This window comes from Peromyscus maniculatus, chromosome 3, assembly GCF_049852395.1.
Source record: "Peromyscus maniculatus bairdii isolate BWxNUB_F1_BW_parent chromosome 3, HU_Pman_BW_mat_3.1, whole genome shotgun sequence".
In the NCBI taxonomy this organism is placed as follows: domain Eukaryota; kingdom Metazoa; phylum Chordata; class Mammalia; order Rodentia; family Cricetidae; genus Peromyscus; species Peromyscus maniculatus.
In genome coordinates, this window is record NC_134854.1 from 95,068,811 (window position 1) to 95,087,934 (window position 19,124).

At 47.7% G+C, this 19,124-nt stretch overlaps 1 protein-coding gene across 4 annotated transcripts in view; it reads right to left on the reverse strand.

Moving 5' to 3' along the window:
• Nucleotides 1-706: 706 nt before the first annotated feature.
• Dnah6 (dynein axonemal heavy chain 6) overlaps nt 707-19,124 on the reverse strand; it is a 233,090-nt gene continuing 214,672 nt past the window's right edge. For 3 of the 4 annotated variants that reach the window (XM_042273489.2, XM_042273487.2, XM_042273488.2), the window contains exons 71-77: nt 17,534-17,663; nt 14,756-14,883; nt 13,245-13,430; nt 12,665-12,737; nt 11,182-11,333; nt 9,976-10,198; nt 707-932 (exon numbers count right to left, since the gene is read on the reverse strand). In XM_042273489.2, coding sequence (XP_042129423.2) covers nt 829-932; nt 9,976-10,198; nt 11,182-11,333; nt 12,665-12,737; nt 13,245-13,430; nt 14,756-14,883; nt 17,534-17,663 — 996 coding nt within the window. In that variant the 3' untranslated portion in view covers nt 707-828. Of the gene's footprint in view, nt 933-3,727; nt 4,844-9,975; nt 10,199-11,181; nt 11,334-12,664; nt 12,738-13,244; nt 13,431-14,755; nt 14,884-17,533; nt 17,664-19,124 lie in introns of those variants that run through there. The other variant, XM_076566963.1, reaches the window with a different exon arrangement.

The following is a 19,124-nucleotide window of genomic DNA, read 5'->3' on the forward strand; positions in this document are numbered from 1 at the left end:
TAGAGTGCTTGCCACAGAAGCCTGGTAGCCTGAGCAGGAGTCTCGAGAACCCATATAACAGCCAGACATAGTAGCATGTCTGAAATCCCAGTCTAGGACGTGGGAGGCAGAGGCAGGAGAACTGCCAGAGGCTCATGGGCCGGCTATGCTGGTATATGCAGCAGTGAATGAGAGCCTCTGCCTCAAAGTAGACGGTGAGGATTACCCTCTGATCTTCACACATGCACTGTGATGGTACACATGTGTCTGCATTCACACACGCATACAGGAACACATGTACACTACACACACATTGCTAGGACTCCCCTGCCACTATTTTTGCACAATTAATTCAATTGCACAGATCTCAAGGGTGAACTTTGTGGGTGACAATGTCATGTCACAATGTCAAAAGGTTGGACACACCTGATGGTCGGTTATTGTTGTTGGACCAGCCTTCTGCATGTTGGACTTTTGAGAGCCTTAATTAAGTCTAGACACAGACGTGTCTGGGGCCATGAGGCTGACATGGACCGTGGGCCTCTCACACAAGTGTGACAAGGCGGGGAGAATGTGCGAATGAGGGCTGACTCCTCGCTCTTCCCACGGCTCTGAGCAACACACCAAAGAGAAGCAGCTAGGCTTTCACATGGAGTCGGGGAGCGAGTTTAGTCGAGGGTGTGTGGACCCGTCACCCCCACACCACAGCTGGGGCTTCCAACAGAAATAACTCCAAACTACTTTATTTTAGGTCACGGGGGAAATGGCAGCTGCAGCAGCTACACTTAAGTCAGGTTAGAAGTCACTTTCTTCTCACCATGGAGGAGCTCTGATCAGCATGGCCCCTGTTCACTCGCTCAGCTGGCAGAGTAGTGCAGATCCCTTGGCGATCCAGTAATCACTGGGCCGATTGGAGGGCAGGAGGACAGTCACCACGAAGTTGGTTGAGTGGCCTAACAAGGGATACAAGAGAGGTGGGGGTGGGGGTGGGGTGGGGTGGGGGTGGGGTGGGGATGGGTGTGGGTGTGGGTGGGGTGGGGTGGGTGGGGTGGGGGTGGGGGTGGGAGGGAAGAGCTGTTATTTAAAGAGTAACTTCTGGATTCACAGAGACAAAATACTGAGAGTGTGGGGACTCCAGCTCCAGACACGACTGAACCCGAAGACGTTGGGCACAGGTCTCCGAAGTTCCCAGTTTCATGCTATACAGGTTGAGATTTTAGAATCATGGTGCTTTAGGGCCTGTCTGGCTTAGACCTTATAACTTGACGAGTATGTTTCAGGTTGTCTGTAGTCCGAATCTGGGAGTACTGGGCCGGGATTAAGGCCTGACATTTCAGTGGGATTTAGGGGTATCTAATGGTAGGTAGGGCATCTATTCATGTGGTCATCCATCCATCCATCCATCCATCCATCCATCCATCCATCCATCCATCCTGCATCCCATCCTACAATGGAAGGGTCTTGGGATCCTGAAATGAATAAGCATAGTGACAGGCATTCTGTCTCTAGTCATTCAATAGAAAAAGTCACTCTTAGTGCCGCTTCCGTTGTGTGGCTGTCTGAGGGGTTATGGAGAAGACACGATTGTCCTCCGTGGGAACTGCTCTCTTTTGGCGCTGCTTTCTCAGATGACATCAGTATGGATGGACATCAGGGAAGGGTATCGTACCCAGCAGAGGACGCCTCTACCTTCTCCTTACTTTTGCGTCCTATGGAATACCAGGTTGTCCAGTGCAATGGCCCAAGTTCAATGGCAAGCCAATCTAGACAGTATTCCTATGTATTTACTGGTTTTATGCAGTGCAGAAATTTGTCCGGGGTCCTAAGCACCCCCTTGTAAGCTGACATTCCCCTTTTCCATGCTTCTCTGGGTGCCAGCCCAATGTACACTTCCCCGCAGGCAGCCAGTGTCTCGAGCACATGAGGCCTTCCCTAAGGCTGGAGGACGACTTGGGACACAACCAACCCCCTGCTACCACTGTCCGTTTAAGCAGAACCAAGTTGTCTGTTGGCCAGAAATGAACTGAGCTGCCGTCCCAAAGCCTTTCTCTCCGCGTCTCAGCACTGTTTCCTGAGAGGTTCGCTGTACAGTAGACTCTGCTATGACTCAGAGTTAGACAATCACCATCTCCAAGCGGTAGACGGTTGGGGTAGATGTGTGTGGCTCATGTCACATATCCGCTTGGGCTGGAACCCTGGAGGGCTGATGTTAGAGGTCTTGTGCGTCTAACAAAACAGGATGGTTATAGCAAGCCCACAGACGTTGCCTTGTGGCTGTGCTTAAAGAAAGCAAAGGTGGGCTGCTCTGCAGAGGGAAGTAGGATGACTAGAAGGTCAAGGGCAGTCGGATGTGTGTAATAAGCAATGTAGGAGGGCTGGAGAAATGGTTCAATGGTTAAGAGCGTATGTATGAGCACCAGCATCAGGCAGCCTACAGCCACCTGGGACTCCAGCGCCAAGGGATCTGATGCCCTCTTCTGGACGCTGTAGGTATGTGCACTCAGGTGTTCATATTCTCTAACCCCCCCACCCCCACAACAAATATACATAATTAAAAATAAATCGCAGTCAGGGTGTGGTGGTTCATGTCTGTCCCCAGCACCGGGCAGGCAGAGACAGCTGGATCACTATGAATTGGAGGCCAGCCTGGTCGACATAGCAAGTTCCAAACTGCTAGAGGTACATAGTGAGATGCTGTCTCAAAAGAAATGAACGAAGAAAGAAAGAAAAGGATGCAAGCATAAAGGCTGTGTTTCCCAGAGGGTCAGGGTGCCTGAACATAAATGGGCTTTAGAATTACAGAGCCTGAACTACAGGAAGCTGCTGTCTACAGGAAGGACCAGGGCCTGTGCTGGTCCTTAGCTGAACTAGCTCTGAGATGGGGCGGGGGGCGGGGGGGCCCTTAGTGAAGAAAGTCGTTTTACATCTGGAAATATTTCCGGTCTCCATAACAACAGGAACCTGCCTGCTTTCACTCTTCTTTATGATGCCACAGCTCACAAGAGACTTGGACAGCCATTTGTTCAGCCTAGTTTCAAGACAGTATTATTGTGTCGTTCTAAAACATAGCGAGAAATTGTTAGCATGCGCTGATTGGTTAACTAGGTTCACTGTTCGTGTTTGATCATATTCGTTTTTTCCTCTGTGGAGAAATGGAAACATTCCTTTTGTATCCGTCTCATCCTAGATACCTCTTCATGACTCCTAGATTACCTTGAAGCAGATACTAGGTGGAAATTTCTGCTGCACTTATTGTAGTGTGTGTCTTTAAGTCATGACTCCTAGAACTCAACAACTGTCATAGCTAAGATGTCAACTTCCAATAGCTGTTCAAAGTTTTCAAGTGTACATACACAGATAATACCTGTAACCCCCGCCTCCCACTGTTCCATACAGTATATTGGTACTTGACAGTTAGCTTGATTCAGATTTCAAATAGGGGCCACACCTCACAGCAATGACGTGTGCCTTAAATCCCCTTTAATTGTAAGTCCCCCTTCTGTGTCTTTGCCACCCATCACAATACATTTGTTGACATAACTGGGGTGTTTGCCCCACTGGATTTCCCAGAATCCGGACATCTCTCCTCTCCATGTGAAGGGAGGGTTAGACGTAGAGATGTGCTCACACTCAGATTTGACTGTGTAGCTAGAGTTTTCCTGCCTTGCCCACAGTCAGCACAAATCTTTGTCACCCGCCAGTCCCACAGCCGCTCAGACCCAACCAAGTAAACACAGAGACTTATATTGCATACAAACTGTATGGCCGTGGCAGGCTTCTTGCTAACTGTTCTTATAGCTTAAATTAATCCATTTCCATAAATCTATACCTTGCCACATGGCTGGTGGCTTACCGGCATCTTCACGTGCTGCTGGTCATGGCGGCGGCTGCAGTGTCTCTCTGCCTCAGCCTTCCGCTTCCCAGAATTCTCCTCTCTCCTTGTCCCACCTACTTCCTGCCTGGCCACTGGCCAACCAGTGTTTTATTTATTGACCAATCAGAGCAATTTGACATACAGACCGTCCCACAGCACTTCCCCTTTCTTTTTTTTTAAAAGGAAGGTTTTAACTTTTACACATCTCCAAAGTCAGCTTGGTATATTTGGGAATTTGGGCGTAGCTTCTCTTACTACTTCCTGCTGGAGGGGGGCGCTGTATCTTATGGGGACACAAAGAAAATTTTAGGATCATGGAGTAGTCCGTGAGACCGTATTGTCTGAGCCAGTTGCCTTGAAACGATTCTGGATGTTGAATCATCTGGGTCATGGTGTCATCAGAGATCTTTCAGGGGGTCTTGGCTGGTCAAACCTGATGTATCTTAATCTGGAACAAATCCATAGCCTCTGGCTTTCTGTGGAAACAAAACCAGAGCCTCTTTTCCAAAACAACATATCCTTATAGCCAAATTTTGAAGTCAAGGTACCTTTAAAATACACATTTTGGCATAACTCAACAGCTTTTGCAATCAAATGTTTTTCTTCAGTTACAAATATCAAAGAGAACATAATCCAGATTCTCTGTGTGGTAGCCATCTTTACATGGCTTATTTTTTATATTACCTTGAGCCTATTGCTTAAACTGCAGCCTTTTAAGCCTGAAACGGCGCTGCGGCTGCTGGCTCCACCCACTTCATCTTCCCAACATGGCGATGGTACCTTTTCCGCCAGCTCTGGGAGCCATCCTGGGTCTATGCTTTTATCCAAGCAGTGTGTAGCCCAGAAACCTCTTTTTGTTTTGTACTAGCAAAGGTTAAATCCACCATGCAGCTTAATGTGCCACTTGCAGAGGCCTCATTCCCGCCATACTGCAGATCAAGCTCGCACGCTAGGAACCCGCCAGTAGCTCAAACCAGCAGGCTGCAGCTCCTTTGAGAGAGACAATTAGGAAGCTGTTTTTAGCTACATTTTAGAATCTTTTCTCAGGTTTTAGGTAGAAACTCTTGCCAACACGTTGGGCGCCATTTGTAGCTAGAGTTTTCCTGCCTTGCCCACAGTCAGCACAAATCTTTGTCACCCGCCAGTCCCACAGCCGCTCAGACCCAACCAAGTAAACACAGAGACTTATATTGCATACAAACTGTATGGCCGTGGCAGGCTTCTTGCTAACTGTTCTTATAGCTTAAATTAATCCATTTCCATAAATCTATACCTTGCCACATGGCTGGTGGCTTACCGGCATCTTCACGTGCTGCTGGTCATGGCGGCGGCTGCAGTGTCTCTCTGCCTCAGCCTTCCGCTTCCCAGAATTCTCCTCTCTCCTTGTCCCACCTACTTCCTGCCTGGCCACTGGCCAACCAGTGTTTTATTTATTGACCAATCAGAGCAATTTGACATACAGACCGTCCCACAGCATGACTGCTTCGGTAAGGTGACTTTTTACAGTGACTGTACCTCCATTAGGAAACATGCGTACACCTGATTGACTTTTTAGGAGATGAGCAACCACTGACAATTATTACAACCATTTCATTACGAGTTAAGCATTTTAAGATTTAGTGATTAAGCCTCAAGTATCTATCAATGATCTAACTTAAAATTTTAATTCTTGTGTCCATGTGCATGCATTTGCATGTGAGGATGTGCCTATTGGCCGGAAGAGAGCATCAGAGGCCCTGGAGCGGGAATTACAAGAGCCACCTGATGTGGGTTCAGGGAACCGAATTCCAGTCCTCTGCAAGAGCGGCAATTGCCCCACGCTCCGGAGCCATCTCTCCAGCGCTAATTTAACTTTTTTTGTATGTATTATAAGGGAGGAATCTGAATCTAGTAGAACCAGTTTCTCCAGCACCATCTATGGACTATTTTCTCCATTCCTGACCAACTTTCAATGGTGCCTCTATTGTTTCAGGTTCAGGCGAGCCCCATGATGGTGGGGCACTGTCGTAGCTACTGCAGCTGGGTGTGTTGGAAACAGACCTTCTGTTTTACTTTCTTCAAAGGAAGTGCTGCTGTTCGTTGTTTTCCTTTCACACAAGCATCAGAAGAGTTAGCTCTTTCAACAATTATATGAGACGGTCTTAAATTCAGAGATTAATTTGGGAGGGGACTGGAATCCGGATGACATTGAATCTTCCCACCTATGGACACGACTCAGCTCCTCCACTCATTCTGGTCTTGCCGTGGGGGCCTTAGGAGCCACAGGCTGCCTTCTTCTCCTTGTCGGGTTTGCTCCTAATCTGACCAACTGTGTGATCAGTTGGGCCAGACCTTCTCTTTTACTTCGGTTTCTATTTGTTTTTGACGGAACACAGGGATTCCGCTAACTGTTTTTGTTTGTTTGTTTGTTTGTTGGGAGATAGGGTCTAACTGTGTAGCCCTGGCTGGTCTGGGACTTACTATGTAGCTCAGGATGGTCTTTAATTCACAGAGATCCACCTGCCCCTGCCTCCTGAATACTAGGGTTAAAGGTGTGTGCTACCATGATGGCTGAATTCTGTTAAGTTCTTAACATTTTGTCAGTGTTGGGGATTGAACTCGGGGCCTCAAACATGCTGAACAAGTGCTCTCTACCAAGAATTCTGTTGATTGTTATGTAGTGGTTGTTGTTCTTACTAGCTATCATTTGTAGTAGACCTTTTTCTATAGACTCATTGGGTTTTCCCATGTGATCAATTATGTAGGCAAATAACAATTTTCTCTCTTCTTTTCGGATCCAAGTTCTCATTTCAAAATTCTTATTGGTTTGGCTAAGGCTTTCTGGACAGTGCTGAGGCACAGTAAGCAGCCAGGCATAGTTAATCTGTGATGTTGGTTGCACCTTAATCATTGGGTAGATACTACTATTGTCTTCAGCTGGATGTGAGCTAGCACACAGAGACCACAATACCTCTGTTATGAGGTCAGCTTGGCTTTCTACATTGAGAAGCTTCCAACAGCCTCCCTGAGACCATACTGAGGCACACAGGGACTGCTTCAAGTCTGTTCATTTCAAACCCGGGGCCAACATTGTGTTATGTCAGAACTCCTTTGTTATTATGATTTACATGACAGTGTAGAAAGGATTTGGATATATGGTCCCTTGGGCCTGGCTAGTCTTAATTTTCAACTTGACATCGTCTAGAGACATCTGAGAGGAAAGTCTCCATTGAGGAATTGCCTAGATAAGATTGGCCTGACAGCATGTCAGTGGGGATTATCTTGATTATTAAATGATGTAAGAAGGTCCATCCCCCACCTCCCCGGGCAGTGCTGACCCTAGGCTGATGGTCCTGGGTTGTAAAAGAAAGCTAGCTAAACATGAGCCTGTGACCAAGCCTGCGAGCAGCATTCCTCCATGGTTCCTGCCTCCACGTTCCCACCTCCAGTTCCTGCCCTGACTTCCCACAATGATAGATTGTGACCTGGAAGCATAAGCCAAATAAAGCCTTTCCTCCCCTAAGTTGCTTTTGAGTAGAGTGTTTGATTTAAGTAACATGAAAGAAACTAGCACACCATCCCTAAAGTAAAGCAGCTCAGAAGTTTTGTGTCCAATCTTGTCACCCCCAAATTCATATTCATATCCAGGGAGAAAGCAGTATCGGTGTTCAGATGCCCTAACAAGTTGACCTTTCTGGGTAACTGTGGTGGTTTTAATGGGTGTGGCCCCCATAGACTGTGTGTTTGAATGCTTGGCCCGTAGGGAGTGGCACTGTTAGGAGGTGTGGCTTGTTGTAGGAGGTGTGGCCTTGTTGGGGGAAATGTGTCATTGTGGAGGTAGGCTTTGAGGTCTCATATGCTCAAGCATATGTGTGGGACACAGTTTACTTCCTGTTGCCTGCAGAACTCTCGGCTCCCTCTCCAGCACCATGTCTGCTGGCATGCTGCCTTGCTTCCTGCCATGATGACAATGGACTAAACCTCTGCACTGTAAGCCAGCCCCAATGAAATGGTTTCCTTTATGAGAGTTGCCATGGTCATGGTGTCTCTTCACAGCAATAGAAATTCAAATTAAGACAGCAACCATCATTAGTAAAAAGGATTTCCCCGACCTGTCCAGTGATTGTCTAAGATTTTTTTTATCATGAGTGCTGTTCTGTGCACGGTTTGCTCAGGCTGTATTTGCTATGTGCTGGACACTTCCCTGGACACTCTGCAAATATCCATGCATCCCTTCCCATGTACCATTTAAAAACATCCCTCCTTCCCATTTGGTGAGATTCTGAGTTCAAGGATGCAGCATTTCTTTAGTTTTAGGGAACCACCAGCTGTTACAATTTGCAAACGTTCCCTCTCCTGCATTTTTACTTTCTCTTAAGTTGTCTACTACATAAACATGGGGAATTACAGCTCTTTACAGAATGTCAGACCTTCTCACCACACTGTGCTGTGTTCTGAGGGGTTTTCTCAGCATATTCTTTAGCAGTCTTTTTCTTTTTGAAGAACCCATCATTCTTTTAAAGAAATTACATTTATTTATTGTGTGTGTGTGTGTGTGTGTGTGTGTGTGTGTGTGTGTGTGTGTGTGAACCCCCGCGTGTGTAACACGGCACAGACGTTTGAGTCAGAGGACAACCTGTGGGGTTCGGTTCTCTCCTTCTATCCTGTGGGTCTTGGAGGACCAAACTCAGGTTGTCAGGCTTGGTGAAAAGAGCCTTTACTCACTGAGGCAGCTCACTGGTCCACAGGCTTCCATGTTATCCATAGAGATGGTTTTCTTTCTCTCTGCCTCCTTTTCAGGAGTGTGTCTCAGGTCCATTCAGAGTGTTGTAACACAGCTTTCCACTTACTTCATGTAAAACCTCTTTTATGACAGGCCAGGTTTTACTTGGTGAGGGGTGCTTTTGGTGCCTATTCAGCCCATCACTTTGGAACTGGAAGTCTCTGCCCATTAAACTCTGTTCTCTACTTCTTAGTTCTAACAGGAATGAACACTAAGGTTATGATGTCCACGTACACCCAGCGTCATTACAAACACAACTTTACCAGCCATAAATGTGTATTCTTTTATTTCTGTTTACTTATACATATGTATGTCTGCGTGGGGGTACGTGCACATGAGTGTACATGTCTGAAAAGGCCAGAAGAGGGATTCATAGCCTCTGGAGCTGGAGTCACAGGCTAACATTAGTACTAGGGATGGGATTCCAGTCCTCTGCAAGAGCAGTAAGTGATCTCAACTGCTGAACCATCTTTCCAGCACAGGAACTCCCATCTTAAATCTAGTTAATTGGACCAATAACTTTCTTAGTGTGTTACAGCCAGCATTTTTTTTTTGGCAGAGTTAACTTTTTTTTTTCACTCCTGAGCACTGAGCCCAGACACTTTCCATGCCAGGCAAGAATTCCATAACTGAGCTTTATCCCCAGCGCAGCAGTGTGTGTGTGTGTGTGTGTGTGTGTGTGTGTGTGTGTGTGTGTGAGAGAGAGAGAGAGAGAGAGAGAGAGAGAGAGAGAGAGAGTCTCATAGCCCAGGCTAGCCCCAGAAAGTTGCTAAATAGTCGAAGATGGTCTTGAACTTCTGATCTTCTTGCCTTGATCTACGTGCTGGGATTAGAGGCACATACACCCCCATCCCCAGTTTTACACAGCGCTGAGGACTTCACACAGGAAGTTGTGTATGCTGGGCAAGCACTGTACCGACTGAGTGACCAGCATTTGGCTTTTTTCTTTTCTTTCTGAGACAGAGTCTTACTACGTACCTCTGGCTAGTCTGGAACTCACTATGTAGACCAGGCTGGCTTTGAACTCACAGAAGACCTGTCTGGTGATCCTGGGATTAAAGGGATGTGCCACCATGCCCAGCAGTATTTGGGTCTTGATTGAGGTTTTTGTTTAAAACATACTTATTTTTACATACATGGGTGTTTTGCTTGCTTGTTCGTCTGTGTAGTACATGTGTGCAGTGCCCCTGAAAGCCAGAAGAGGGCACTGGATCCTCCGGAACTGGAATTACAGATGGTTGTCAGCCACCTTGTGGGTGCTGAGAATCAAACCTGGGGTCCCTGTAAGAGCCTCAGATAGCGCTCTTACCTCCTAAGCCCGCTCTCCAGCCCCATGTACAGATCTTAAGAAGATCCTCACCTGTGGTTGAAAGCGTTCCTGCCCGGGCTCCTGTTTTGTAGAGCGGGGAGTGGTAGAGTGCTTGGCTTGGCTCATAGTTTTGCTGTGGTTCAAAATGGACTACAGGCAGCATGGGGTTCATCTGTCCCGGCAATGCGTCTTCTATGACCATCTCGTTATCATCCCACCGAGAAGCGTCCATGAACATCCCATGAACGAGAACTCCATCTTCAGGAGAGGGCAACTGAAAGACAGAAGTTTAGGGGTGAGCGGAGGAGAAGGGATGAACAGTTTGAGTCACTGCCTGTGTCCCCACCCCTTCAACAAGCACCTCTAGAAACAGTCGTTCCTATTCCTGCATTTTAGAGAGGGGTACCCTAAAGATCTGAGAGGCAGGTCACCCTGACCCTCAGTTTGGTACTGAATTCGAGACTGGCTACACTGCACCAGGATGCAGAATTGTGGCCACTTTAGACTATCTGACATTATGAGTAATGACTTTTCTTTCCCTCTTGAGAAGCAGAGGGAGGGAAGGGCTGCATCTATTCTTTTCAGCAAGGCCCCCTGAAGATCTGTGTGCCCTTCTAGAAGATAGATTGTCTTCTGCAATATCTGCACTACTATCGGAAGAGGGTAAGACCGTTAAGACTGCTCTTATAGGACACACCTACTGTGGTTACAGTTAGAAGGGGATGAAGGCAGCATTTCAGTTCTGCCAGGAGGGGGCCGAGTGGCTGCTGTAGACAAACTTCATCTATAATATTATGGTGGATTGTGTGAGTGAACTTTGCGTTGGCTGCATGACACGTGCCACTTCTTTCTTTGAGTCCCGTCATCAGCCCCAATTTCTAGATGAGAACACCAAAGTTCTCAGGCATGTAAGCAATTGTTTCAGCACACAGGGCTGGTGAAGGGCAGAACCAGGATTCAAACTCAAGTTTGTGTCATTCTGAAACTGTTTTGAATGTCTTATTATACTGCCTCTGTAAGATGGACACCATTGCTGTCTGAATCTAAATGATGTAGCTTTATGCAGAAAAATAGTTCTATAAGTTGGACTACATTTGAGATGTTCCCATCTAGTTGCTGCTGAGGAGCTGGCCTTGGAGTGTGAGTACCACCCTCTCCTCCCACTCCTGCAAATGGGGGTGGTGGGGCAGGGGGGACTCGCTGAACTCCCCACTGACAGTGGATAGATGCTTTGCTATGTAGTCAGGTGGGCAATACCTCCAGATCCATGGGCAGTTCTTCTCCAAAATGAATGTCCTTGGCCGCTTCTACCACCGCGGCCTGATCTCGGTAGGAGGGAATCATGTTATACCTGAAGCTCAGCTCGTCTATAGGCAAGTTATACTTTCGAGCGTGGTTCTGAAGAGTTCCTGAAAAGACAAGAAGGTAGGTTAGGCAGTTATTACTCTTGCAGAGACCCGAGTTCAGTTCCCAGGATCTACATCAGGCAACTTACAACCACCTATATACCTCCAGTGCTAGGGAAATCCAACAGCCTCTTCTGGCCTTCATAGGCACACGCATGTACATACAAATACTTACTACACACACACACACACACACACACACACACACACACACACAGCCCTATAGAACAAACAAGCTAGGTATAATGGCAAACACTTTTAAATCTAGCACCTGGGAGGCAAAGGCAGGCAGATTTCTGTAAATTCAAGGCTAGCCTAGTCTACATAGTGAGTTCCAGGCTAGCCAGGGCTACACAATGAGACTCTGTCTCAAAAAACCACCAACCAACCAACCAACCAACCAACCAAACAAACAAACAAACAAAAACAAAACAAAAAGCAAAAACCCAAACAAAAACCACCAACAAACCCCAAACTATAAACAAATAAACAAACAAACACCAAAGGGTGGAAGAGACTAAGTTTCAAGGGTATTGCCCTGCCATGAGAGAGACAGTTTTAGGGCAAGTCTTCCTAACTTCAGGATTTTGTCTAGCTTGCTTATACAGGCTGTTTATCAGGAATTAGGAATGAGACAAACTGAGGATTGGGTATCCAGAAGCCACATGGTCTGGATCCCTCGGGGACTCTCCAGTCAAATCCACAGGATTGATGAAGGGATATCAAGAATATTTTTTTCAGGCTAGGGATGTTACTCAGTCGGAAATGTGTTGCCTAGAATGCACAAAGCTCTGGGTTCAATTCCCAGCACTGTCTAGAATGTGGGTAAGGTGGTCTATGCATGTAATCCCAGAATTCCGGTGGTGGAGGCGGTAGGGTTAGAAACTCAATGTCATCCTTGACTGTACGATGAAGTCAAGGTAGTCTGGGCTACAGGAGACCCTGTCTCAAAATAGAAAGTATCTTTTAGAGAGAGGAGGCTGCCTAGAGCTGAGGGGGGGGGCAGCAGTCGAAGCCTCTGAAGGAGGGTGGGGAATGGGAGGGTTGTATCATATGGAGAGTTGAACCAGTCGCTATCTATTCATGGATTTAGCCATGGATCAAACCCATGGATAACCTGAGAAGGGCAAGGATTAGTTTACCAGGGAGCATCTATTTTTCCCTACCCACCCCCTCCACCTCCATGATGGAGGAGGAGTAATCCCAGATTGTCCTAGATTGGCAGGGTCAGCCGGACCATTGGCAGCCACACTATTTCCCCAGCTCCTAGACACCCTGCGCGTGTAACAAACCACAACCTTTCCTGCAAGAGTTTCCTAGGAAGGCACCAGTACCTGTGAGAAATCCTTGAGGGAAGAAGAAGCCGGAAATCCAGAAGGACTTGGGCTGTCCTCTTTTGAGCCACAGCTAAGAGAGAGATGTGATTTCATGAGGCATTTCATCTCTGAGGTAGAATGAGCTATCTAAATCAGAGCTGTGTTGGGAGGGGACAGTGACATCTAAATGAATTCTGAGTTGCCTCTTGCCCCTCGTATTACTGCTGGCCCATTCCCCTTCTTGACTACCAGCCTTGACTGCCAACCTGAACCCACAGGGGACAAGAGGCTGGGGCAGCCAACGCACACCTGACTGGGTGGAGCCACGCCATTTTTTACACTCTACAATGGGGCCATACACTGCAGCTAAAACCTGGATGTTGAGTGGCCTGGAATTGAAAACCAATATATAGATAAGAGCCTAGGGAAAATGGCATTACAATCTACTTAAGCCTTTCCAAGTGAAGCCACATTAGAACGTTCTGTTTCTCCAGAATCAAATGATTCCTAACAGTTGTTACTCAAAGCTCCCTCAGGAGTTTAGGCCCAGTCATGCCGACAAATCCATCAAAACCCGCACGAGTGAAATCTCCCATACATCCACGAATGCAGTCCTCAGAATAAGGTCTTTGACCCATGATCCCAGTGGCTTCAAGGATGGGTAGGCTGTGTTAGACCACAGGGAGGGGACCTGGTTGTTGAGGAAACTCTGGTACACTTTTTCCATTTCTTCAGACATCACCACAAGTCCAGCAATGGCTTTGTTGAGTGTTTCTAGAGAAATCTGAGGGCACAAAAAACGATCAGTGCACATTACAGGCATAATTATCGGGAGAGGGGGTGTAAGATGGCTTTCACAGTTTCTCTGTGTGTGACTGAGCATGTGTGTGTACATGCATGTGGCAAAAGACAACCTCAGGTAGCATTCCTCTGACATTGTCTTCACCTCTTCTTAATAAAAAGTAAATCCATGTATTTTATTATTCTATGTGCTTAAGTGTTTTATGCACCTGTGTAGATGTATGTGCACCACACGTGTGCTTGTGGAGGCCAGAAGAGGGCGTCTGATTCCCTGGGACTGATGTTACGGGTGGTTGTGAGCTGCCATGTGGGTGCTGGGTATCGAACCCAGGTCCTTTGGAAGAGCAAAAATTGCTCTTAACTGCTGAGGTATCTCTTCAGCCCTACTTTTTTTTTTCTTTTTTGACAAGGTTCCTCACTGGCCTAGAACTTACCAAGTAGGCTAAACTGGCTGACCAATGATTCCCCAAGAACCCACCTTTCTCTCTGCTTTCCAGAGAGGGGATTACAAGTGCAGGCCACTGCCCAAGGCTTCTACCTTTTTCACATGGGTTCTGGGGCTTGAACTTCGGTCACTGGGCTTGTCCTGACTGAACTGTTTTCTCAGCCCCAACTCACTCTTAACTGAGTGCTGAGGTCCTGGAAAATTTCAAGTGAGTTGACAGTAATTCTAAGGATTTTTAAATTTTATTTTTAATTATATATTCATTGGTGCTTTTCCTGCATGTCTGTCTGTGTGAGAGTGTTAGAACCCCTGGAGGTGGAGTTACAGGCAATTGTGAGCTGCCATGTGGATGCTGGGAAGTGAATCCTGGTCCTCTGGAAGAGCAGCCAGTGCTCTTGACCACTGAACTATCTCTCTAGCCCTTAACAGTAATTCTTTTTTCCCCCATGCATTGGTTTTTGACCTGCATGTCTTTGTGAGGGAGTTGGATCCACTGGAACTTGAGTTCTAGACAGTGGTGAGCTGCCATGTGGATGCTGGGAATTGAACCCCAGGTCTTCTGAAAGAACAGCCAGTGCTCTTGACCACTGAGCCATCTCTCCAGCCCCCAACAGTAATTCTACAGCTATAAGGCAGATCAGTGAGGAGCCTGAGGGTCTGTAATGTCACATGTTCACACAGCCGCTGTTAGAAAAAGAGAATGCTGACTCAACCACACACAGCCTGGGTCTGAGGGTCTTAGTACAGCCAAAGAGAAGCCTAGAAGTGATAGGATGGAGACTTCTGAGCACACTCATGGTCTCATATCATTCGTTCTCAAGGCTCAGCTACCCAGTAGCAGTGATGGAGGTAAGCACTCATACATGTATTAACTTCAGCAGATTGTTGAACCGGTCCACTTCCTGGCCAAGGACGGTGGTCAGAGAGTCCAGGCGGCCTTGAGGGTCCTTGACAAAAAGGCTCTCCGAGGCTCCCTCCATATGCAGGGCTTCTGAAACACACACACAGTTGGCTTCTCAGACCAGACATCCTTGATTTCCATCTTCACAACACTACTACTGTCAGGAGCTTCTCCTTTAAAACATTATCTGTTATTGTTGTGTTTTCATACGACATGTGAGTGCAGGTGCATGCATGCCATGACGTGCCTGTGGGGGTCAAAGGGCAACTTGGAGGACTCAGCTCTCCCTTCTACCTTCTCGTGAGCACAGGTCCTCACACTCGCCAGGTGAGCGCTTCAGCCACTGAGCCTTCTCAGGGGCCTGGCTTTTTGTTACATATATTTTTCCCTAAAGCTAATTTCTCTCGTTATTTAAGCAAGAGCTTCAATTTGACAACATTTAAAAAAATTTATAAGTTTTTGGTGATCCACCTGTGTTTACATAGAAGCAGTCATAAAATAATAAGGCTTAAATGAATGGAAATCAGGGAAAATGTGTCTGTCAGAGAGAGAGAGAGATAGAGGGGGAGAGAGAGATAGAGGGGGAGAGAGAGAGAGAGAGAGGGAGGAGAGGGAGAGGGAGAGGGAGAGGGAGAGGGAGAGGGAGAGGGAGAGGGAGAGGGAGAGGGAGAGAGAATTAGTATTTCACTTCTGGTCAAGGCAGTATCCATCTTTTGGGCTGGTTTGAACTTTGGCTTGGACACAGATAGGTAGAGCACAAGAGTCACTGACTGGGATAGTGTGGGAGGGAGTCACGCACCCAAGTGAAGGGCAGCCTGCTCCCTTTCTGGGTAACCGTGGGGGAGGGGCTGAGAGGAAGCCAGTGAGGCATAAGTCAGTGTGCCTGTGGAATCTGCAGGTCTGAGTGAGGGCCTCCTGTGAGTCAGTCTCCACAGTGGGTGTGGAGGCGTGGCAGGGAGGCCTAAGAAAATACATCTGGGGTTGGGCAGATGGGTCGGTCAGTGGGTAACGGTGCCTGCTGCTAAACCTCCTAACTTGAGTTCAATACCCGGGCCACACCTAGTTAAAAGGAGAGAGCCGACTCCCACAAGTCATCCTCTGACTTCACCAAGATACATTTGGCTTTGGCAGAATGAGAGGCAGAGCTCTGAATACCCTGGGACAAATGCCACCCACCAAAGGGATGGCTCAGTTGACAAGCAACGATCCCGAGGGCCGGGGACCCAGTGTCGTGTCCTCCTCATCCCTCGAATACGTGTGTAAGTCTGGGTCTTCCCTGTAGACCTGCACTGCTTCCAGGACAGGAAGGGGTGGGAGTGGGAGACAGCGACTGAGAGAGACCTGCGTTTATCCCAAGTTACGAGCATCACTCAAGACTGGAGTCGAACTGGAGGGAGAATGATATGTCCTTCCTACCCCAGTCCTACAAAACGGAGGTCCAGATGAGCCACATGGGCTAGGACGAAGGAAGGAACTGTGTTTTCCTTGAATGTCTGTGGCAAGGGTGAGCACATAAGGGGTCCTAAGATACACCATACACAGACTGGACTCCTTCTGAAGCATTCGCAGTTTGGCTGCTGGAGGAACATCACCCAGCAGGGCGTGGGTCAGCCTGATCTCCCCGGACCTCAGAGCCGCGGTTATACGAGCCTTACTATCCCCCTAGAGGGAGGTATTTCAAGCCCCTAAGTTCTGTGGAGCTGATCGGACCTCCTGTTCTCAGTCTCAGCAGATGGCCTGCTTCTCATTTCACAGGAAAAGCGTAAGCTCCATGAAGTGTGGAGAAACCTGCTTCCCATTTCAGAGTGTAAGTGAGAGCTTTATGAAGCATGGAGAGAAAAATCTCCTCAGCGTCAACGGGGCTCTGGAGGAAGTCGGCTGTGTCCACTGCCCCTCATTTCCACATCATGTCTACTCTTCTCCTACATTATATTTATGTAGAAGAAGCTGCTCCCTAACTTAACTGACAGTGTTCTTCAACTTTAACACAACTCTCTGCCCAAGTGGACATTCTGTGTTTGGGGCCTGCCCTTTGTGTGGTGGGGAATGACAGGATTATTCTTGGGTCACTTGGCTCAGAGCTCCTTTTTACCCGGAGGCCTTTAGAGTATGGTCAGGACTCTGTCATGGTTCTTTTTCTCTACCTCAGTTTCCTTTCTCTCATTATGACATCACTTCCGACCATGATCTAGGGAAGTGGGAGAGTAGCTCTCTTGTGATCATTCAGGAAGGTTCCATAAATTACCAGCCAATAAGGTTAAAGAAATGTAACCGTTTCTCCTGAATGAAGAAAATACTGAAGTGGATTCTAGGACAGGATTCTAATAAAGCTTTAAACCATGCTGGAAATGTCCCCATCTGTGCTGTCCAAGACACAAGCGTTTAAAATACTTAGTGCAACCAAGCACTCAATGTCAAATTTTAAGGTTGGCAAGCTGCCGCATGGGGCCAGCAGCTACTGGCTTGGACGCCACAGGTCCAGAGACCTTAGAACCAGAGCTCAGAGCAAAGCCTGGCTGAAGTCATGTGGGCTGTAAGCCAGGTGGCTCCTCATGGTCCTTGCAGGTGGGCTGCTGGGCTGCAGCAGATCTTTAGACATAAGTGGAGAACTCCACGTGAGGCCAGCTCCCCAGGGAAAGAAACTCCATGAAAAAAGTTAAGCCTCCACAGCTGCTTACCATTTCTCTGGGTTTATTCCTAAGGCTCCTGTTACGGGTAGACGCCAGCAAGTGTTTATTACCTGGAACTCTGGTCTGGATGGAAGCAACGAGCTCCTGGACAATTTCATCATTGCTTTTCCCCTCGCCCCCCGAGGAGGACCTCGGCTGAACCTCCAGGATGGTGGTGATGAGGGTGTTGGTTTCTTTGTACTGCAGTGGCGGGAGGAGACAGAGCAGGGAAGGGGTAGGTTGTCACATGTGTCGTTTACATGTAGGAAGCAGGCAAGGTCTCAGAAACAAAGGTATTGATTCAGTTGTGGTTAGAGTACAATACGAGAGCTACTCTCTTAACCAAATTAAATTTTTTTTTTACATTAAGAAAATTGTGTGTGCCTGTGCACATGTGTGCCATGACGCGTGAGTGGAGGTCAGAGGACAACTTGCAGGGGTCAGTTCTCTCCTTCCACCTGCGGGTGTTAGGGATTGAACTCATGGCATTAGGCTTGGTGGCAGCTGCCTTTATCCACTGAGACCTCTCACCAGCTCTCAAATTTTGAGTGCACAGTACCATTGATTACATACACGATGCTGTTCATCAGATCTCTAGACCTACTCATCCTTCCTGACCGAGACCTTACGTACATTGATGAGAAAGGAAGGGAAAAGCTGCTTTACCATCAATAATTGTCTCATTGACTTTGCCCAGCATAAGCACAATCAGTGGTCTCGGCCTGCAGCTCTAGCTTGGGCTCTTCAAGCTTAGCAAAGCCTTTCAGCTCCTTCTTTCCTGGCCTCTGTGGCCATGACACATAGTCTCCCGTGGAGCTCTGGACACAACATGGATGTGGGCATCCCTGAGTTTGGACTGGAAGCTCAGCAAGTTTCCACTTTAGCTGGCTTGGCTCAACTGTGTCTTTATGGTATCTTCCTTCCTTCCTTCCTTCCTTCCTTCCTTCCTTCCTTCCTTCCTTCCTTCCTTCCTTCCTTCCTTCCTTCCTTCCTTCCTTCCTTTTCTTCTTCTTCTTCTTCTTCTTCTTCTTCTTCTTCTTCTTCTTCTTCTTCTTCTTCTTCTTCTTCTTCCTCCTCCTCCTCCTCCTCCTCCTCCTCCTCCTCCTCTCTCTCTCTCTCTCTCTCTCTCTCTCTCTCTCTCTCTCCCTCTCTCCCTCTCCCTCTCCCTCTCCCTCTCCCTCTCCCTCTCTCTCTCTCCCTCTCTCTTCCTTCCCCCCACAGGACAGAAAGACCTTTCCAGTAGGGTGACAGACCCAGCAGCTGTGTGGACACAAGCCTGCCTCCTCCACTTCTGGTCCACTCGGTCTTCAAAAGCAGACCATCCTCGCAGCAGCAAGAGGCTCTTCGGAGTGCTTGTCAGGCTCGACTCAACACCCCCCAGCACTCATTGTCTGAGCAGAATCTGATACGTGGGGCGGCAGCCGCAGCATCCAGTCGGTTGTCATTTGACTTTTCTTCATAGCATCAGTAAGTCTGCTCTCAGAACAACTCACTTCTCGTCTTGTTCAGACTCAGTTTTAGAAAATGACATTTTGGCAGTGCCCTGGGGTGACAAAGTCAGGCTCAGACTGCAGAGGGGGGCTGCTGACACACACTCCGGACCTCAGATCTGCCGCTTCCTGCCCGTTCTGTCCTTTACTAGTTTCTAGGAAGCATTTATTT